The sequence below is a fragment of the Hypanus sabinus genome, chromosome 25, assembly GCF_030144855.1.
Source record: "Hypanus sabinus isolate sHypSab1 chromosome 25, sHypSab1.hap1, whole genome shotgun sequence".
Classification (NCBI taxonomy): Eukaryota; Metazoa; Chordata; class Chondrichthyes; order Myliobatiformes; family Dasyatidae; genus Hypanus; species Hypanus sabinus.
Genome location: NC_082730.1, coordinates 14,380,517 through 14,399,226, shown reverse-complemented (window position 1 = coordinate 14,399,226; position 18,710 = coordinate 14,380,517). Strand labels below are relative to the sequence as shown.

At 41.4% G+C, this 18,710-nt stretch overlaps 1 protein-coding gene across 1 annotated transcript in view; it reads right to left on the bottom strand.

Annotated features, from left to right (window-relative positions):
* The window catches only part of LOC132380889 (uncharacterized), a 127,173-nt gene that overhangs the window by 4,516 nt on the left and 103,947 nt on the right, over positions 1–18,710 (bottom strand). The window contains 3 exon segments of the mRNA XM_059949806.1: positions 2,621–2,703; positions 3,392–3,470; positions 13,724–14,044. Of these exon segments, the coding sequence (XP_059805789.1) occupies positions 2,621–2,703; positions 3,392–3,470; positions 13,724–14,044 (483 nt within the window).

Genomic DNA, 18,710 nt, shown 5'->3' with positions numbered 1-18,710 from the left:
CAGAACGGAACTCTAATTGAACTGCACACTCCGGAACGCCCTGAGCTGTAATAGCTTTGTGTGAACTGTTATGCAACCATGGCCACCATACTGAATCTCAGAACCACAGGAAACCAGGCTGCAGCACAATAATGATTCTCCACACAGAGCAAACCTCTGCTCTGGTTACTACACAATATTCAGAAAGGATCATATTGTATTACCCATCCCCTCCCCCGCCCCCCCACCCCCCCCCCCCCCCCGTCCTTCTCTGGGCAACTGAAATCTAATCCTTTCCATATATGAGCATTGTCATAAGGGTTTTAGATTTGCCATTTTAATTGTTTTCTATTGCTAAAAATTCTGTCTGATCTACCGAGCATTGTCTACATTGTCTCTGCATGTTTTTTAGAGAATATTTCTCCTCCACAATATGATGGAGCAGATTACCTGACAATATTCACACTGTCCCATGAACATCTCACTGATCTCTCCAGGCCACAGTGGCAGATTGTCCCTCAGACAGAAGGAAGAAATTTCCCAAAATAAAAATCATTTCATTTTCCTACTTTCCTACTTACCACAAAAAACCCTTTTGAATTCAACACAGTGATCAGCGATTTCATACAGAATCCAAATGTCCTATCCTGAGTGAACGGTTTTGATGGCCTTTGACTATTGGTGGATGTTAGGCCCCTCTTGACTTGGTTTGCTATTTTTTTTCTAGCCACTAGATATCACGGCTTATTTGTAGGTTTACAGCTGTTGTTCATTCCTTACTACAGTGTTTCTAAGCAGTTGACTTTCGACATCAAGTCAGCCATTTTAGAGTCACGTGTTTATTTATTCATTCATTTGTCAGAAACACTAATGAGTTGAAGGGATTTTAATCAATATTTGGATCCATCTCTCGTGAGAACACTTCGAAGCACTGTCTTTTTACCGAGCTCCTGGTTTACTGTAAAGTGTTGGTGAACAATAAAACTGCCTTAAAACTACAACTACACCTGGAGTAGAGTATACCTATATGCATATCTTCAGAAAACGGGAAAAGCTCTTGAGTGAGGGCAGAATAGTGGAAGCTGAATTGTGAACAGATTTTATTTCACAAAGCCTGTCCCGTTTTTTTAAATGATTAGTAGCTAACTATATAAAGAGAAGTGTCAAGGAAAATCAAGAGCAGTACACTCTGTTACTGATGAGGATAATGTCACCGATGCAGATATCAAATTTCAAAGCCTGCCCATCTTTAAATCTTCATTAATTATATTACCACCCACCTTTTGCCTCACACATCATCTTTTCTGATGTACTTTATTCTATTTTGTACTCTATCAGAATCGTGCTCTTTTGTGCTTCCTTCCATACTTCCTCTGCACCTCAAGACTTGTTATTGCTCAAATTTTCCAGTTCTGATGTAAGGTCGTTGTCTTGAAGGATCAGCTGTTCCTCTCTCCACAGCTGCCGTCTGACATGCTGAGCATTCCCAGCACTTTTCTGCCAATATCTCAGGTATTGATCACTTAGGGAATTTCCCTTTGGAAAAGAATGCACTCCTTTTGTTCAGATCTTTGTAACAAACAGCACCTGGGGGATAACACTACACTGCAAGTAATTATCTGGTCAGTTGGAGAGACAGAGAGGCCAGGAAATACATCACAGGGCTCAGATGAATTATTAGTTGTTATAATTTTCAGCCAAGGAGATATATTCCATCAGCCGATGAGTTGGAGGCTGCAGGGGCTTTATTTTCCAGTGATCAACTCCATTTCTCCATCTGATAATAACACACAGAAGATCAATGTACTCACTGTTCTCTTCAATGGTTTATAAAGTCTATTTAAGGGACCAACCATTATTTATTTATTTAGCGATACATTGTGAGTGGGCTCTTCCAGTCCTTCGAGCCACGTTGACACATTAATCCTGACAAACCTGACTCACTTTAACCTAAACATGAACAATTTACAATAACCAAATACCATCCCCAAAGTGTCAATGGGGAAAACACAGACACTCCCTACAGAACAGCATTGGAATCGAACTCGGAACTTCAAAAAGCCCTGAGAAATAATCGTATTGCGCTAACTTCTATGCTACCGTGGTGCCCATCTCAGGATCATCTCAATAAAGCAGACCTCTGACTTAATCTACAGCAACTTTGTACGATGAGAGCAGACAATTTTCTCCAGTGATCTGCAGTCAGTGGTAGATTGGTAAAAGAGGCGCCTTTTTTTTTGAGAATTACACGGGAGGATGATTTTACACATACATTGTCCAAGTGATTGCATTTAATTGAAGACTGTTCTGAGGAACAGCTTATTGAATGCACTTTCAATCAGAAGAGCTAATTCCCCAAAATTGATTAGAACAGGTGAGACCATAAAAATCTTTCTTCTACCCAACCTCTTGGTCCTCTACCACTCCACATTTGAGGTCAAAATCCATCGTCTGATGTTTCGGGAATAATGGAGTCACCAGGTTACCGTAGAAGCAACACCATTCATTCATGTGTTGTAAACCAAAACATTGGCACTCTAATCCTGGCTTTTTGTTGACTGCAGCCAAATCAAGTTCCTTAAAGTTCAGCAGCTATCTATCATATTCATTATGAAATAATTAAAGAAAGAAAGAAACCTACCCTTGTTTTTTCTCTTCAGGTAGCAAAGTAGACAAACGACAAGCAGCACAAGCAGAATTCCAACAACACTGAGCACAGTGGGTCTGTGGTAAAGAATAGGAAAGGGTCAGTCCTGGTTCATCACTTATTTTTGGCCATTTGTAAAGTCTGACATTTACACAGCATTTTTCATGAGCTCAGGATGTCTGCAGCTCAGAAAATGAACATTAGACACTGTTGACAGTGTGGCAAATTACAACAGCCAATCTGCTCACTCCAAGGTCTCACAAATAGAAATGTGATCATGACCAATGATAGTGATGTTGGTTAGAGAGTAACTACTGTTCAGATTATTCGGGAATCCTACAATGCTCCTTTACAAACATTTCATCGGAACTGCTGCACAGTAGGATTGATTGGTGGTTTCTTCTCTGACAGTCAGCATTGCTGACCATGTACCCAAACCTCTTCTTTAAACAGTTTCCATGGTTTTCTTTGTTTCTAGACTCTTGTTTGGCTTGGACGAGTTAGGCTGAGGATCTTGTTCTAATATATAACCATGACTTTATAACTCAGAACATGAGCTTCAACTGCTATACTTTAATTATTAAATATTTAGTGTAAGAAAATTATCTTTGACACCTGGACAAGAAAATCAGGAATATTAAGTTTCCAATACATGATTTCATTGGTTAATCATGTCAAGCATGTTTATCACAGTTAAAGTGAAACAAATTTCTCTCCCAAACAGGTCTGTTTGAAACCACATGTAGAGAGAACCTTATACTTTACATTTTATGTGTAGATTCTTTGTTTTGTGCACTTGTCGTCGTTCCATTCACAGTATTTTCACAGAAATGAATCGGCCCTGCTGAAAGAAAGTAAAATTCAGTTTCTTGCTTTGTTCTGGGACCAGCCTGCAAATGTTCCATGTTTCCAGTGTCAAAGTAGTTTGCCTACACATTACTAATGCTAACACTTGTGTTTTTGGAGCAGGGGAGGAAACCCGAGCACCTGGAGGAACCCACGTAGTAACTGGAAGAATGTGTATGTAAGCTTTATGTCCGGCACTTAGCGTTTGCACTAGTGACAGATACCTCATTCTCAGAAGCTGTCATAAAATCCTGGCAACAATTTACTCTGCATATAGTTTCTCTGATTCTCCTGCTGGTGGGGAGTTTCTACCCCTCCAGTGAGCACTCAGAGATTTGAATAAAGCTTTTCATTTTTGAAACATCTGTTCAAACTGCACAGTGAAATATACTTATGTACAAGAACAAAATGATAATCAATATTCTCCTGGAATTGTCCCCGTTCCAGACCCTGCAGCCTGTGAAACATCTCTTTTAAAATGAACTCCATCCATCCCTCAGGGAATATTTCATGCATTACAGAGATCCCCTCAGAAGCTTTTAGACGATCAAACACAACACTCAAAGCGGGAGATTTTTTGGTTTTCAATCACATCAATTTTCCATCACCTATTATTATATTCTATTATCATATTATAATATTCCTCTATTATTGGTGAGTACCTACTTTCTGCCTTGCAATAAACCCAATGATTTCCAGAAATCAGTCTGCTGATCCTTTGCTCGCCTCCTTCCATAACAAGAAAATGTTTCACCGGACCAAATCTGCACACAATATCGGTGGCCCAAGAGCAAGGAATGAGTCAAAGTCTGACCGATTTAAGCTTTGGTCCAGAATGGAAAGGTCGAGTATGAGCCGAATCGGGGCGGCAGGACCCAGGCATGACAGTGTATTGAAGAGGCAAAGACTGGGTCCGAGAGCAAGGAACGATCTGTTGTTTGGCTGAATTCAGCAGCAGGCGAGATTGAAAAGATCAGGGTGACAGGACTGGACAAGAGGGATGGGCTGATGTGAGGCTAACTGCTCCTCAAGGATTACTCATCTCTGTGCTGAACTGAGGCTGTGACCCATTACTAACGGGTCCTAGATCAGCTCTGAATGGCGTCATGTCTGTGGACTCACTTGCATGAATTTTATTTGCATACTCTTACTATTTGATGATTTGTTTTCTTTTTCTCTGCACTTTGGGTGTTTGACAATCTTTTTTCAATAGGTTCTGTTGTGGTTTCTTTGTTCTGTGGCTGCTTGTAAAGACATAAATTTCAAGGTTGTATATGGTATACATACTTTGAGAATAAATGTTTTTTGAACTTTGAACTTAACCCAGCCCTATCCGATAAATTTTCTGTGCTTGAAACTGCTCATCATAAAATTCATTTGAGTTCAATCTTTCTACACTTTTGCTTAGTGAACGAGAATACACAATTTTTTGAGTCACATCTGACTATTCCATCTACAAGGGAAAGATAAGTGGGTTTTCAGGACACAGACAACCCATGTGATTCTTTACTTTTTATCAAGGTACAACTGCTTTGATTTTATGACTCAGCCCATTTTCTATCAAATACAGAACAGATAATTGTTTATAAATTCAGGCAGAGAAGTATGGATGAAAGTCTACAAGGATCACTGCCATGAGAAAGCAGCATCTATCATCAACGACTGCCACCATCAAGGCTATGCCTTCCTCTCATTGCTGCCATTGGGAAGGAGGTCTCATACCAGCAGGTTCAGAATTAGTTATTACACTTCAACCATCAGGCTCCTGAACCACTGTGGATAACTTCACTCATTTCAACATGAAAATGATTCTGCAACCAATAGACTCATTTTCAAGTAGTCTAAATCTTATGTTCTCAATATTTTTTTTGCTAATTAATAATTTGTTCTTTTATTTGCACAATTTGTCTTCTTTGCAACATTGGTTGTTTATACACTTTTGATTGTGTGGAGTTTTTCATTGATTCTGTTTTATTTATTTGTATCTACTGTAAATGCCTGCAAGAAAATGGAACTCAGGGTAGTTTGTGGTGACATGTATGTAACTTGATAACAAATTTACTTTGAACTTTGAAGTGGATTACCTTAGAAGACTATCTTAACTAACAGCCAGAAATATTACCAGATGATACACCTAGCCAGTGAGAGCAGATCAGTGGCAGGAGACGCTGTGGTGAGTGATTCATGTTTCAACTGCTGTGCCGAAAGGCTTTTCATTCTCTGAAAGGTGGTGACAACATACACTCCATGCTCCTGAGTGAAGTTCCAACAACACAATATCCAGCACTCATCAGTCATTGAGTTGTACTCCATCGACCATCATAAAGAATCAAACCCAGCATCATTTACTGTGCTGTTGACTTCAATCACATTTCTGCAGATACTGACACTGTCTGGAGATGGATACATTGACCACTTCATAGAACTTTTCTCCCTTAGCTTTTGAGGCTTTGCAATACTGTAATACAAATGATTTTTGTATTTTAAGGATTGACAATGTAGATCCAGTTTGTTGGTGTCAGATCATTGAATCCCCAGATGGTGTCTTTTCATACCATGAGTACTGAATGGGAAGGGATCCATGGACAGACTCGCAGGACACAGACATGGAGTCCACACAACTTAAGCCACTTGTTGTTGGTGAAAATAGAAGCAAAGGAACAGATACGGGTTCTGTGGAAAAGAATCAGTGAATATCTGAAATTCAAAAACACTGAAGATTTCAGCAATTCTGTATCTCAACCAGGACCGACCAGTTTGGAATCTGAGCAGCTCATCGACCTCTCTGAGTCTCTGAATCCTCGCAGCTGCCTGAACTGCCGTGTCTGCCATTATCCCAGAACACAGCAGGACTCCAGATCAGAACAGCAGTGATGACACTGTGTCAGTCATTCTCTCTCAGCGGTAAAGAGACAGTCTAAAGTGGCACCTAAGGGCTTGACTTTGAATGGCTTCATGTGAAAGCAGGAAATTGTCAGGCGCATGTAAAATGAATGGTGACTTTAGGGAGAGTGTATAATTGTGATTGTTTCAGTGACCTGGAGCAGAAAGTTAGTTTCAATATCTATATGAAGCTGACAAGGAATCATGTGGGGCTGGAGAACCAGAAGGTCCATAGACCATAAGACATTGGATCAGAATTAGGCCATTCAGCCCATTGAGTCTGCTCCACCATCCTATCATGGCTGATGGATTATCCCTCTGTCTATTCCCCTGCCTTCTCTCTGTATCCTCTGACACCCTTACTAATCAATAACCTTTCAAACTCCACTTTAAATATACCCAATGATTTGGCTTCCACAGTTGCCTGTGGCAATGAATTACACATTCACCAGCTTCTGGCTAAAGAAATTCCTAGTTAACTGTCTTTTAAAGGCACATCCTTCTTTTCTAATCTGTGCCCTCTAGTCCTAGATAGTTGTTTTGTTGGAAACATAAGACCATAAGACAAAGGAGCAGAAATCAGCCATTAGGCACATCGAGTCTGCTCCAACACTTTATCATGAGCTGATCCATTCTCCCATTTAGTCCCACTCCCCTGCCTTCTCACCATAACCTTTGATGCCCTGGCTACTCAGATACTTATCAAACTCTGCCTTAAGTACACCCAATGACTTGGCTGCCACCACCGCCCATGGCAACAAATTCCACAGTTTCTCCACCCTCTGAATAAAAAAAAATTCTTCGCATCTCTGTTCTGATTGGGCGCCCTTCAATCCCCAAATCATGCCCTCTCGTATTTGACTCCCCCACCACGGGAAACAACTTTGCCACATCCACTCTGTCCATGCCTTTCAACATTCGGAATGTTCCCTTATTCTTCTAAACTCCAAGCAGTAGTCCAAGAGCAGTCAAGCATTCCTCATGTGTTAATCTTCTCATTCCCGGAATCATTCTCATGAATCTTCTCTGAACCCTCTCCAAAATCAACACATCCTTTCTTAAATAAGGAGTCCCACATCCTCCCCACATCCACTGGGCTTTTCAATGCTCAATAGCTTTCCATGAGATTCTTCCTCATTCTTCTAAACTCCCACAAGTACAGGTCCAGAGCCCTCAAATGCTTCTCATGCATTAGGGAAGTTTGACATCATCTGGAATTTAATAGCTGGATTCCTTTAGAATTAATGTTCTTGGGGTAAAAGTCCATTGCTCCCTGAAAGTAGCAACACAGGTAATGAAAGCATTCAGCACAATTGCCTTCATTCTAGATGTTGGAGCCTGAAGCTGACAAGGCATTTTGTAGCTTCATGAAACTTAGGTCACATTAGGAATGTAATATGTATTTCTGGTTGCAATGCTATGGGAAGGATGTTAAGGTTTTGGAGAGGGTAAGGAGGCTCACCAGGATGTCACTAAGGCAACATGGAAGCGTACTGGTTACCATGATGCTTTACAGTCCCAGCAACCCGGGTTCAATTCCTGCCACTGTCTGTAAAGAGTTTGTACATTCACCCCATGCCTGCAAGGGTTTTCTCTCAGTGCTCCCTTTTCATCCCACTGTCTAAAGTACCAGTTGGTCGGTTAATTGGTCATTAAGAATTGTCCAGTGTCCAGAGTTAAATTTGGGGAAGCTCCGCGCAGGGCCGGAAGGGGAAGGCCTATTCCACCCCTTATCTCAATAAATAAACAAACAGATAGATCGATAGACAGATAGACTATGAATGAATAAATAAATGTTCCCGGAACTGGAGTGTATAAGCAATAGTTGGACAATCTTGGTTTTCTTCACTGGAGAGTTACAGGCTGAGGAGGGACATGATAGAAGTTTATAAAATTATTGAAGTCATAGATAGTCAGAATTTTTTTTCCAGGTTTGAAATATCAAATAATCGTGACCATAGTTAGAAGGTGATAAGGAAAAAGTTTAAATGCCATTTGTGAAACAAGTTTTTTTTTACAGCGAGGGTAGTGACTGCATGCAGCACAGTCAGACCAGCTGGTGGAATAGGATATCATAACAATATTTTAGCTCTGGGTAATGATTCACTTTTTATGATTATTGAAAATATCCTTGGGATGGGTTTCCTGTGAAAATCATTCCTGCATACTGCTCATTTTGCCCATTTGTATTCACTAACGATGTGCATTGACAATCCTGCATGTGGCCCAAATACTTTGTGTGTGAACGATACATTGGTGCATAATGACAATCGATTGTGATCGCTCTTTCCACCACTCACCTTACCTTATCTTCTGCCTGTAAAGCCCTGGAACTGAGGAAAATGTTCAGGTAAAATCAAATTTACACAAGCCGATTCAAGATTCTTTGTTGTTTAATGTTATTTCCTGTGCAATAGTGTAAAGGAGAATGAAATTGTTGTTACTCTGGTCTGATATAGCACAAAATACTACAAAAGGTAACAAACACAATAATTATAAAAGAGTTGTTTTATTTAAAGCTGTCACTTGTGTGTGTTTTGCCATGCATTCTATTGTGTTTATCTGCAAAAAGATGAATCTCTAGGTTGTTTCTGGTTTACAGACTTTGATAATAAATTTACTTTGAACTTTGAACTAAGAAAGTGGCCAAAAGAATGGCTGATAACATTGAACTCTCCTGTTTTAGAAGGACTGGACGGGGAGTGTTTTCCACACAGAGCAGTGTGATTGTGGAAAAGGCCACCAGAGAAAGTGCTTCAGGTGGGTACACATACACTTGGGCAAGTTCATGTACAGGAAAGCTTCTGAAGGATGTGGACCAAATGCAGGGAAATGGGAGAAGCTCAGAAAGACACTGTGGACTTGGGCTGAATCTCCTGTTTCCATAATCTGTAACTCTGACTCTGCAGCATCCTCTCTAAACTGGAACATACTTTTGAATGGTTAAATTCTGAATTCTATTCCATTGCATTGGTGTGACTTCTTATGAAATCACAAACAGTCAATTTCAAAGATCAAAGTTGAAAGTACATTTATTATCTAGTTATGTATATTATGTACAGCCTTAAGATTTGTCCCCTTACCGAGATCCAAAAAGCAATGAAACCGCATAGAATACATGAAAAAACAGTCAAACTCCCAATGTGCAGAAATACACTGAAGCAAACCATAAAAAGAAGCAATTTACATTCAGAACTGAAATTCACAAAAGTGAGTCACAGACACAAAGCCACTCATCGCTGCAGCCGATTCAGAAGCCCGTTAATTGCAGGTCACAGCCTCAGTTAGTCACAGAGGTAAGTCAGCCTTGCAGAGCATCAAGCTGAACACCAGCCTGTCTCTCGCCTACGACTGGCATTTCTGTACTCAAGAAATTCTAAAGTTCATCAAACAAACATTTCCATAAGATGTACTTCAGACATTGTACATATATATCATATAATCATATATATATTCAAAATCTCCACAAAGTATTTATTTATTTGAGCTTCAGTAAAAAAATAAATTACCAATAAAAACAAAAAAAAAATTCTAAAGTTAATGATAGCCATAAGACAATGGGACCATAAGACATCAGAGCAGAATTAGGACATTCGGCCCATCCAGTCTTCTCTGCCATTACATCATGACTGGTTTATTATCCCTCTCAATCCAAAACATCTGCCTTTTCCCAAAACCTTTGATTCCCTTTCTAATCAACAAATTATCAAGCTCTGCTTTAAACATGCCCAATGACTTGGCCTCAACAGCCGTCTGATGTAACAAATTACAGAGATTCACCCCCCCCCCACACTGCTAAAGAATTTTCACCTCATATCTGTTGTAATGCATGTCCTCCTCATGGAATGCATGGGATTTCCATGGGTGCTTCCATTTTCTCCCACAGTCCAGAGGTGTACCAGGTAGGTTAATTGGTTGTTGTAAATTGCTCTGTGATTAGGTTAGTGTTAATTGGTTTTGACAAGGGTTGCTGGGCAATTGTGACTCAAGGGGTAGGAAAGGTTTAATCTGCACTCTATTGCTAAATAAATGGAATGAATTGACATTGTTGTGCTCTGAGACTGTGCCCTCTGGTCCTGGACACCACCCTCTACAGCAAAACATCCTCCCCAAATCCACTCTATCTTAGACTTTCAATATTGTTCAGGATTTATTGAGATCACCCTCACTCAAAGTCAAATTCAAAGTAAAAAAGTATTATCAGAGTACAGACAGGTCACCACATGCAGCCCTGAGATTCTTTTTCTACAGGCATACTTAGCAAGTCTACAGAACAGAAACAGTAAACAGGAATAATGAGCAACAAACTGAACTCTGACTTTATTGTCCCCAAACTTGGCCACAAAGTCATCAATACCAAACCATTGACATAAAACATGAAAAGAAGCCGTCCCAACACAGACCACTGCAGCACACCACGAGTCACTGACAGGCAAACAGAAAGGGGCCCTTTGTTCACACTCTTTGTCTCCTGTCAGTCAGACAATCTTCGATCCCTGCAAGATTCTTTAAAGTATTAATGTGGCTTCTTAACTCATTTGGCAGCCTCGTGTGTGGCACCTTGTCAAATGCCTTCTAAAAATGTAATTAAGCAACATGTACTCACTCTCCTTTATCTATCACACCTGATATGTCCTCAGAAATTGTCAAGAGACTTGTTAGGCAAGATTTCCCCAAATGGAAACCATCGTGCTCCTCCAAGCACCCCAAAACCTCATCCTTCATAATGGACTCCAACATCTTCCCAACCACTGAAGTCAGGCTAACTGCTCTACAATTCCCTTTCATTTACCTACCTCTTCTTAAAGAGTCGAGTGACATTTCCAATTGTTCATACCTACAAAACCATTCCAGAATCTAGCTATTCTTGAAAAATCACTACTAATGCCTCCACAATCTCTTCAGCTCCCTCTTTCAGAATCCTGGTGTGTAGACTATCTGATCCAGGGGACTTACCTACCTTAAGACCTCTCAGCTACCCAAGCACCTCACCTTAATAACCGCAACTACACTCACTTCTGCCTCCTGACTTTGCTGAATTTTTATCACACAGCTTGTGCCTTCCTCAGTGACAAATTATGCAAAATACTAATTAGGTTTGTCCTCCATTTTTTTGTCCCTCATTATTACCTCCTCAGTGTCATTACTCAGTGATCTGATATCTATTCTTGCTTTTCTTTTACTCTTCATATATCTGAAATTCTTTTTGTCATCTCTTTTATATTATTGGCAATTTTTCATTCATATTTAAACTTTTCTGTCCTTATGGTTTTTCTTTCTACCTTCTGCTGTTTTTTCAAAAGCTTCCCACTTCTCTAATTTATATGTCTTTCCTTTTGTTTTTTGACAGTGTCACTGTCTCAACTCAACACCCATTCCAGCGTCTTCAATGCAGGAGTCAGAAGTATGAATGGAATGCTCTCAATTCCCCTCCAGCGAAGGGATCCCTGGAGAGAGACTCAGGACATAGACACTGAGCCCCTGAGATATCGAAACATACAGCAAAATGCATCTTCTTGTGTCAGTGAAGACTATGCTGGAATTAGGCTGGGTTAAATAGGTGGGTTACTGTGCGATGTTGCTCATTGGGCTGAAAGAGTCTGTTCTCTGCTGAATCTCCAAATAAATAAATACTGAGGACATGAGTTGTAGAGTCCTCGAAAGTGAACCCATAAATTGTGTACAGTGATCTGTTCAGTGTTGAGAGAGTAAAGTTATCCATGCTGATTCAGGAGCCTGATCTTGAAACAACAGTATATCAGTTACTGAAACTTGACACCTTAAAATGTGAATCCTCTGAATCATATTTATCAAAGAAAATGACATTGAACAATGGTGAACGATATGCAACTAAAATAAGCTTAAAACTGGTGTGCGGATAGTTGAAACTTAAGTTTAATCAATGTTGAAACTTGGGTAATAGTGACCTGCCACATTTATTCATATAAATGTGGCCTTTGGTTTTATTTCTTCTCTTCCTCATCCACTGTATGAAAAAAATTATGTGACATCACATTATCTGACTACAAAGAATCTTCTAATAATTCTAACTTTCTATCATGCAGTGACAACTCTCACATTTGCAAATAGCTCCCTTCATGCTCCGAGGCTAAATGTACATGCACGGGTTACAGTTACATGTCAACTCTGAGAAAAGTAGCAACTTCTATTTGAAGATTTCCACCCCACTGACCATTGCAAGCTGCATCAAGCTGTAACCACTCATTTTGTTCAATGCCCAACTATCGTTCAACTCTATCGTTCTATCAACTTCAAGGCCCTTGAGTATTGTTTGCAAATATACTCAATTTCAATTAATTCTTATTTAATGTTGATCAGATTGTTGTATCATTCTCAGAAGAGAAAATTAAATTTATTATTAAACAACATATTGTATATATGTCTCAAAATAAGACCATAAGTCAAAGGAGCAGCATTCGGCCACCTGGCCCAGCGAGTCTGCTCCGCCATTCAATCATGGCTGATCCTTTTTTTCAAAAAAATCTCCTCCTCAAACCCAGCTCCCAGCCTTCGCCTCGTAACCTTTGATGACATGTCCAATCAAGAGCATTTAAAGCACTCTCTGCTTTAAATGCACCCAATGACCTGGCCTCCACAGCTGCATGTGGCAACAAATACCACAAATTCACCACCCTTTGGTGAAAGAAATTTCTCTGCATCTCTGTTTTGAAAGGGCGTCCCTCTATCCTGAGGCTGTGCCCTCCTGTCCTCGTCTCTCGCACCATGGGAAACATCTTTTCCACATCTAATCTGGAGTGTTGTATACAATTTCCTTTCCTTTGCCTCCCTCCCTTCTTAAAGTGTGGAGTGACATTTCCAGAGTCTGGTTATTTTTCAAAGATAACCACTAATGCCTTCACTTCCCTCTTCCTGAAACCTGGGTGTAGTCCATCTGATCCAGCTGACTTATTGACCACACCGAGCACCTTCTCCTTAGTAAAAGTGACAACATTCACTTCTGCCCTCTGACATTGCTGAATTTTTGTCATTCGCACCATATATTAGATATATTTCATGTCCTTCCTTTTGTTTTTATGACAGTGTCAATGTCTCACAACTCAACAGTTCTTCTAGCTTTTTCAAAGCTGAAGCCAGAAGTATGAATGGAATGCTCTCAATTTGTCTGGATGTGCCAGACCAAGTATGTTTGAGCTGCTCCACATCTTCCAGGAGGAAATGAATGACTTAACTGTTGACAGCATTTTATTTCTACCCCATGGAGGCTGCAATGTGTAGTTTCTACAAATGCAAAGAAATTCATTACCCTCACTAGAAGTATAAGAGCACATGTAACAGAGTACCTTGAATAATTATTTAAATGTATCCCCCCTTAAAATTAGAACTTACTGGTGCCATTGATTTCTGTCACATAACTGCAGATCTCTCCGTTGTTGAAAACTGTCATATTAACCATTGCACTGGATCTTGCTCCAAGCCAATTCGAAGCACTGCAGTAATATAGATGGTGCTGGTGGTTGAAAGATTTACAGCATAGATTCAGTTCATTTGTATCTGAGATCTTTGTATGTCCAGATGAGGTTTGTTCATACCATCTGTACTGAATGGGAAGGGATCCCTGGGAAGACTCACAGGAAAGAGAGACTAAGCCTCTGAGATGTGAAATATTTGCTGGTGATGGATATCGAAGCAAAGGAACAGACACAGGTTCTGTGGAAAGGAATTCAACAATCAGATACTGAATGAACATCTGAAAATCAAACACTCTTCTGCCACTTTATTAGGTACTCCTGTTCACCTGCTTGTTAATGCAAGTATCTAATTAATCTATCATCTGGCAACAAGACAGTCCATAAAAGCAGGAAGACATAGTTAAGAGGTTCAGTTGTTGTTAGGCCAATCATCAGAATGGGGAGGAAATGTGATCTTCGTGGCTTTCATCATGGAATCATAGTTGGTGCCAGAAGGGGAGGTTGAATATCTCAAAAACTGTTGATGTACTGGGATTTTCATGCACAACAGTCACTAGAGTTTACAGTGAATGGTGAAAAACAAGAAATATCCAGTGATTGGCAATTATGTGAGCAAAATGCCTTGTCAATGAGAGAGGTCTGTCATTACCTCCAGTTGAACTTTGTCTCTTTGTGTGTTTTCCTACTAGCTGTCGGTCTGTGGTTTTGTATTGTCATGTGCTGTTGTCTGTGTTCATGCCCCATGTGCTCCTGTCTCTGCTCCTGCTCTACTCCGGCCCCTGTATCACTGAGAACTCCCCTCTCATCTGTTTCTCATTGTTGCCTGTTTTGCTGCCACTTCTGTCTCATTGTACTCCACCTATCATCTGCCTCTCTGCTTATTGCTCAGTGTACTTTAACCCTGTGTTGTCACCTGTTTGTTGCCAGATTGTGACAGTGAATTTTCTTGAGCCTTTCCAGTATTCGAAACAGTACTCTGTGTCTGACTATCGACTCTGCCTGTTTCCCGATTCTGGTTTTTGGATTTATCTGGATGTGTTGGTCTCTGCCTGAACTTTGAGACTGACTTTGTTTGTAACTTGGGATTTGTTCTCAATTAATATCACTGTGTGCACAGTGCCAGATCTGCGAATGGATCCCTTCTCCAGTGCCCTGACAAGGTCAGAGATGACAATAGACAATAGGTGCAGAAGTAGACCATTCGGCCCCTCGAGTCTGCACCGCCATTCTGAGATCATGGCTGATCATTCACTATCAATACCCAGTCCCTGCGTTGTCCCCATATCCCTTGATTCCCCTATCCATCAGATATCTATCCAGCTCCTTCTTGAAAGCATCCAGAGAATTGGCCTCCACCGTCTTCCGAGGCAGTGCATTCCACACCTCCACAACTCTCTGGGAGAAGAAGTTCTTCCTCAACTCTGTTTTAAATAACTGACCTCTTATTCTCAATCCATGCCCTCTGGTACTGGACTCTCCCAACATCTGGAACATATTTCCTGCCTCAATCCTATCAAATCCTTTAATTATCTTAAATGTTTCAATCAGATCCCCTCTCAATCTCCTGAATTCCAGCGTGTACAAGCCCAATCTCTCCAATCTCTCTGCGTAAGACAGCCCTGCCATCCCAGGAATCAACCTAGTGAATCTACGCTGCACTTCCTCAATTGCCAGAATGTCCTTCCTTAAACCTGGAGACCAAAACTGTACACAATATTCCAGGTGTGGTCTCACCAGGGCCCTGTACAAATGCAAAAGGACATCCTTGCTCTTGTACTCAATTCCCCTTGTAACAAAGGCCAACATTCCATTTGCCCTCTTCACTGCCTGTTGCACTTGCTCATTCACCTTCATTGACTGGTGAACTAGGACTCCTAGGTCTCTTTGCATTTCTCCCTTACCTAACTCGACACCGTTCAGACAATACTCTGCCCTCTTGTTCCAACTTCCAAAGTGGATAACTTCACATTTATTCACATTGAATGACATCTGCCAAGAATCTGCCCACTCACCCAGCCTATCCAAGTCTCCCTGTATTCTCCTAACGTCCTCTTCGCATGCCACACTGCCACCCAGTTTAGTATCGTCAGCAAACTTGCTGATATAGTTTTCAATGCCCTCATCTAAATCATTGACATAAATCGTAAAGAGCTGTGGTCCCAATACAGAGCCCTGTGGTACCCCACTAGTCACCTCCAGCCAGTCCGAGAAACACCCATTCACTGCTACCCTTTGCTTTCCATCTGCCAACCAGTTTTCTATCCATGTTGAAACCCTGCCCCCAATGCCATGAGCTCTGATTTTACTCACCAATCTCCTATGTGGCACCTTAGCGAATGCCTTCTGAAAATCTAGGTACACAACATCCACTGGCTTACCCTCGTCTAACATCCTTGTTACACCCTCAAAAAACTCCAACAGATTAGTCAAGCATGATTTGCCCTTGGTAAATCCATGTTGGCTCGGCCTAATCCTATTTCTGCCATCTAGATGTGCCACTATTTTGTCCTTAATAATGGACTCAAGCATCTTCCCCACGACTGATGTTAGGCTAACAGGGCGATAGTTCTCCGTTTTCTCCTTCCCTCCCTTCTTGAAAAGTGGGACAACATTAGCCACTCTCCAATCTTCAGGAACTGATCCTGAATCTAAGGAACATTGGAAAATGATTACCAATGCATCCGCAATTTCCTGAGCCACCTCTTTTAGAACCCTCGGATGCAGACCATCTGGACCCGGGGATTTATTAGCCTTCAGTCCTACCAGTGGACTCATCACAGTATCCTTCCTAATGTCAATCTGTCTCAATTCCTCTGATATCTTATGACCCTGGCTCATCCATACATCTGGGAGATTGCTTGTGTCCTCCCTGGTGAAGACAGATCTAAAGTATGCATTAAATTCTGTTGCCATTTCCCTGTTTCCCATAACAATTTCTCCCAATTCATTCTTCAAGGGGCCAACATTGTTCTTAACTATCTTCTTTCTCTTCACATAGCTAAAAAAGTTTTTGCTATCCCCTTTTATATTCCTGGCTAGACTGAGCTCATACCTGATTTTTTTCTCTCCGTATTGCTTTTTTAGTTAAGATCTGCTGTTCCTTAAAACTTTCCCAATCATCTGTATTCCCACTCATCTTAGCCCTGTCATACTTCTTTTTCTTTAATGCTATACAATCTCTGACTTCCTTTGTCAACCACTGTGGCCCCTTCCCCCTCTTTGAATCCTTCCTTCTCATTGGAATGAACTGCATTTGCATCTTTTGTATTATGCCCAAGAATATCTGCCACTGCTGATCCACTGTCTTTCCTGCCAGGGCATCCGCCCATTTAACTTTGGCCAGCTCTTCCCTCATGGCTCCGTAGTCTCCTTTATTTAATTGCAACACTGACACCTCTGATCTGCCCTTATCCCTCTCAAATTGTAGATAAAAACTTAACATGTTATGATCACTACTTCCTAATGGCTCCTTTACTTCAAGATCACTTATCAATTCCTGTTCATTACACATCACCAATTCCAAAATAGCCTTGTTCCTGGTTGGCTCAAGCACAAGCTGTTCCAAAAATACATCCCTTAGACACTTCACAAACTCCCTATCCTGGGGTCCAGCACCTACCTGATTCTCCCAGTTCACCTCCATATTGAAATCTCCCATAATGACTGCATTACCTTTAGCACATGCCAATGTTAACTCCCTAATCAACTTGTACCCAATATCCACGCTACTGTTTGGGGGCCTGTACACAACACCCATTAGGGTCTTTTTACCCTCACTGTTCCTCAGCTCAATCCACACAGACTCTACTTCCCATTCCCAAGTCACCTCTTGCTAAGGACTGAATCTCATTCCTCACCAACAGGGCCACCCCACCCCCTCTTCCCATATTTCTGTCTCTACGATAGCACGTATAACCTGGTACACTCAATTCCCAGGCCTGATCCCCTTGCAGCCATGTCTCCGTTATCCCAACAATATCGTAGTTCCCCATTTTCATCTGAGCTTCAAACTCATCTGTCTTATTTCTGACACTACGCTCATTCAATATAAAATTCTTAGCCCATTCCTCCTCTCTTTGCTTAAAACACTGTCTACTGTACCTAACCCAGCTCCTTGAACTTCCATCGGGCAAATTGCACCCTGAATTTTGATGACCTTCTCAAGATCACCCAAACCTTGTACACATTTAACCCCATGCACCTTCTGACCAACCCTCTGGATCTGGATCCCTGCCCCCTGCACATCTAGTTTAACCCCCCCCCCCCCCGAGCAGCACTGGCAAATACTCCTGCAAGAATGTTAGTACCCCTCCGGTTCAGATGTAGACCATCCCTTCGAAACAGATCCCAATGTCCCTGGAACAAAGACCAATTATCCAAAAACCTGAACCCTTCCTTCCTGCACCATGCTCTCAGCCTCGTATTAATGTGCATAATCATTCTATTCTTCGCCTCACTCGCACGTGGCACAGGTAGCAATCCCGAGATTGTCACCCTGGAGGTCCTGCCTTTCAGCTTCACTCCTAACTCCCTGAACTCTCTAAGCAGGACCACCTCACTCACCTTACCTACATCGTTGGTCCCTACATGGACCACTACATCTGGGTTCATGCCCTCATTCTCAAGAATAGCCTGCACCCGATCTGAGATGTCCCGGACCCTGGCACCAGGGAGGCAACATACCATCCGAGACTCCCGATCTGCCCCACAAAATCTCCTATCTGCCCCCCTAACTATAGAGTCCCCTAAAACTATCGCTCTCTTCTCTTCCCTCCTCCCCTTTCTAGTTGAGGGTTCAACCTCTGTGCCAGAGGCAGGACCACTACAACTCATTCCTGGTAGGTCATCCCCATCAACAGTATCCAGTACGGTATACTTATTGTTAATGGGAATGGCCGCAGGGG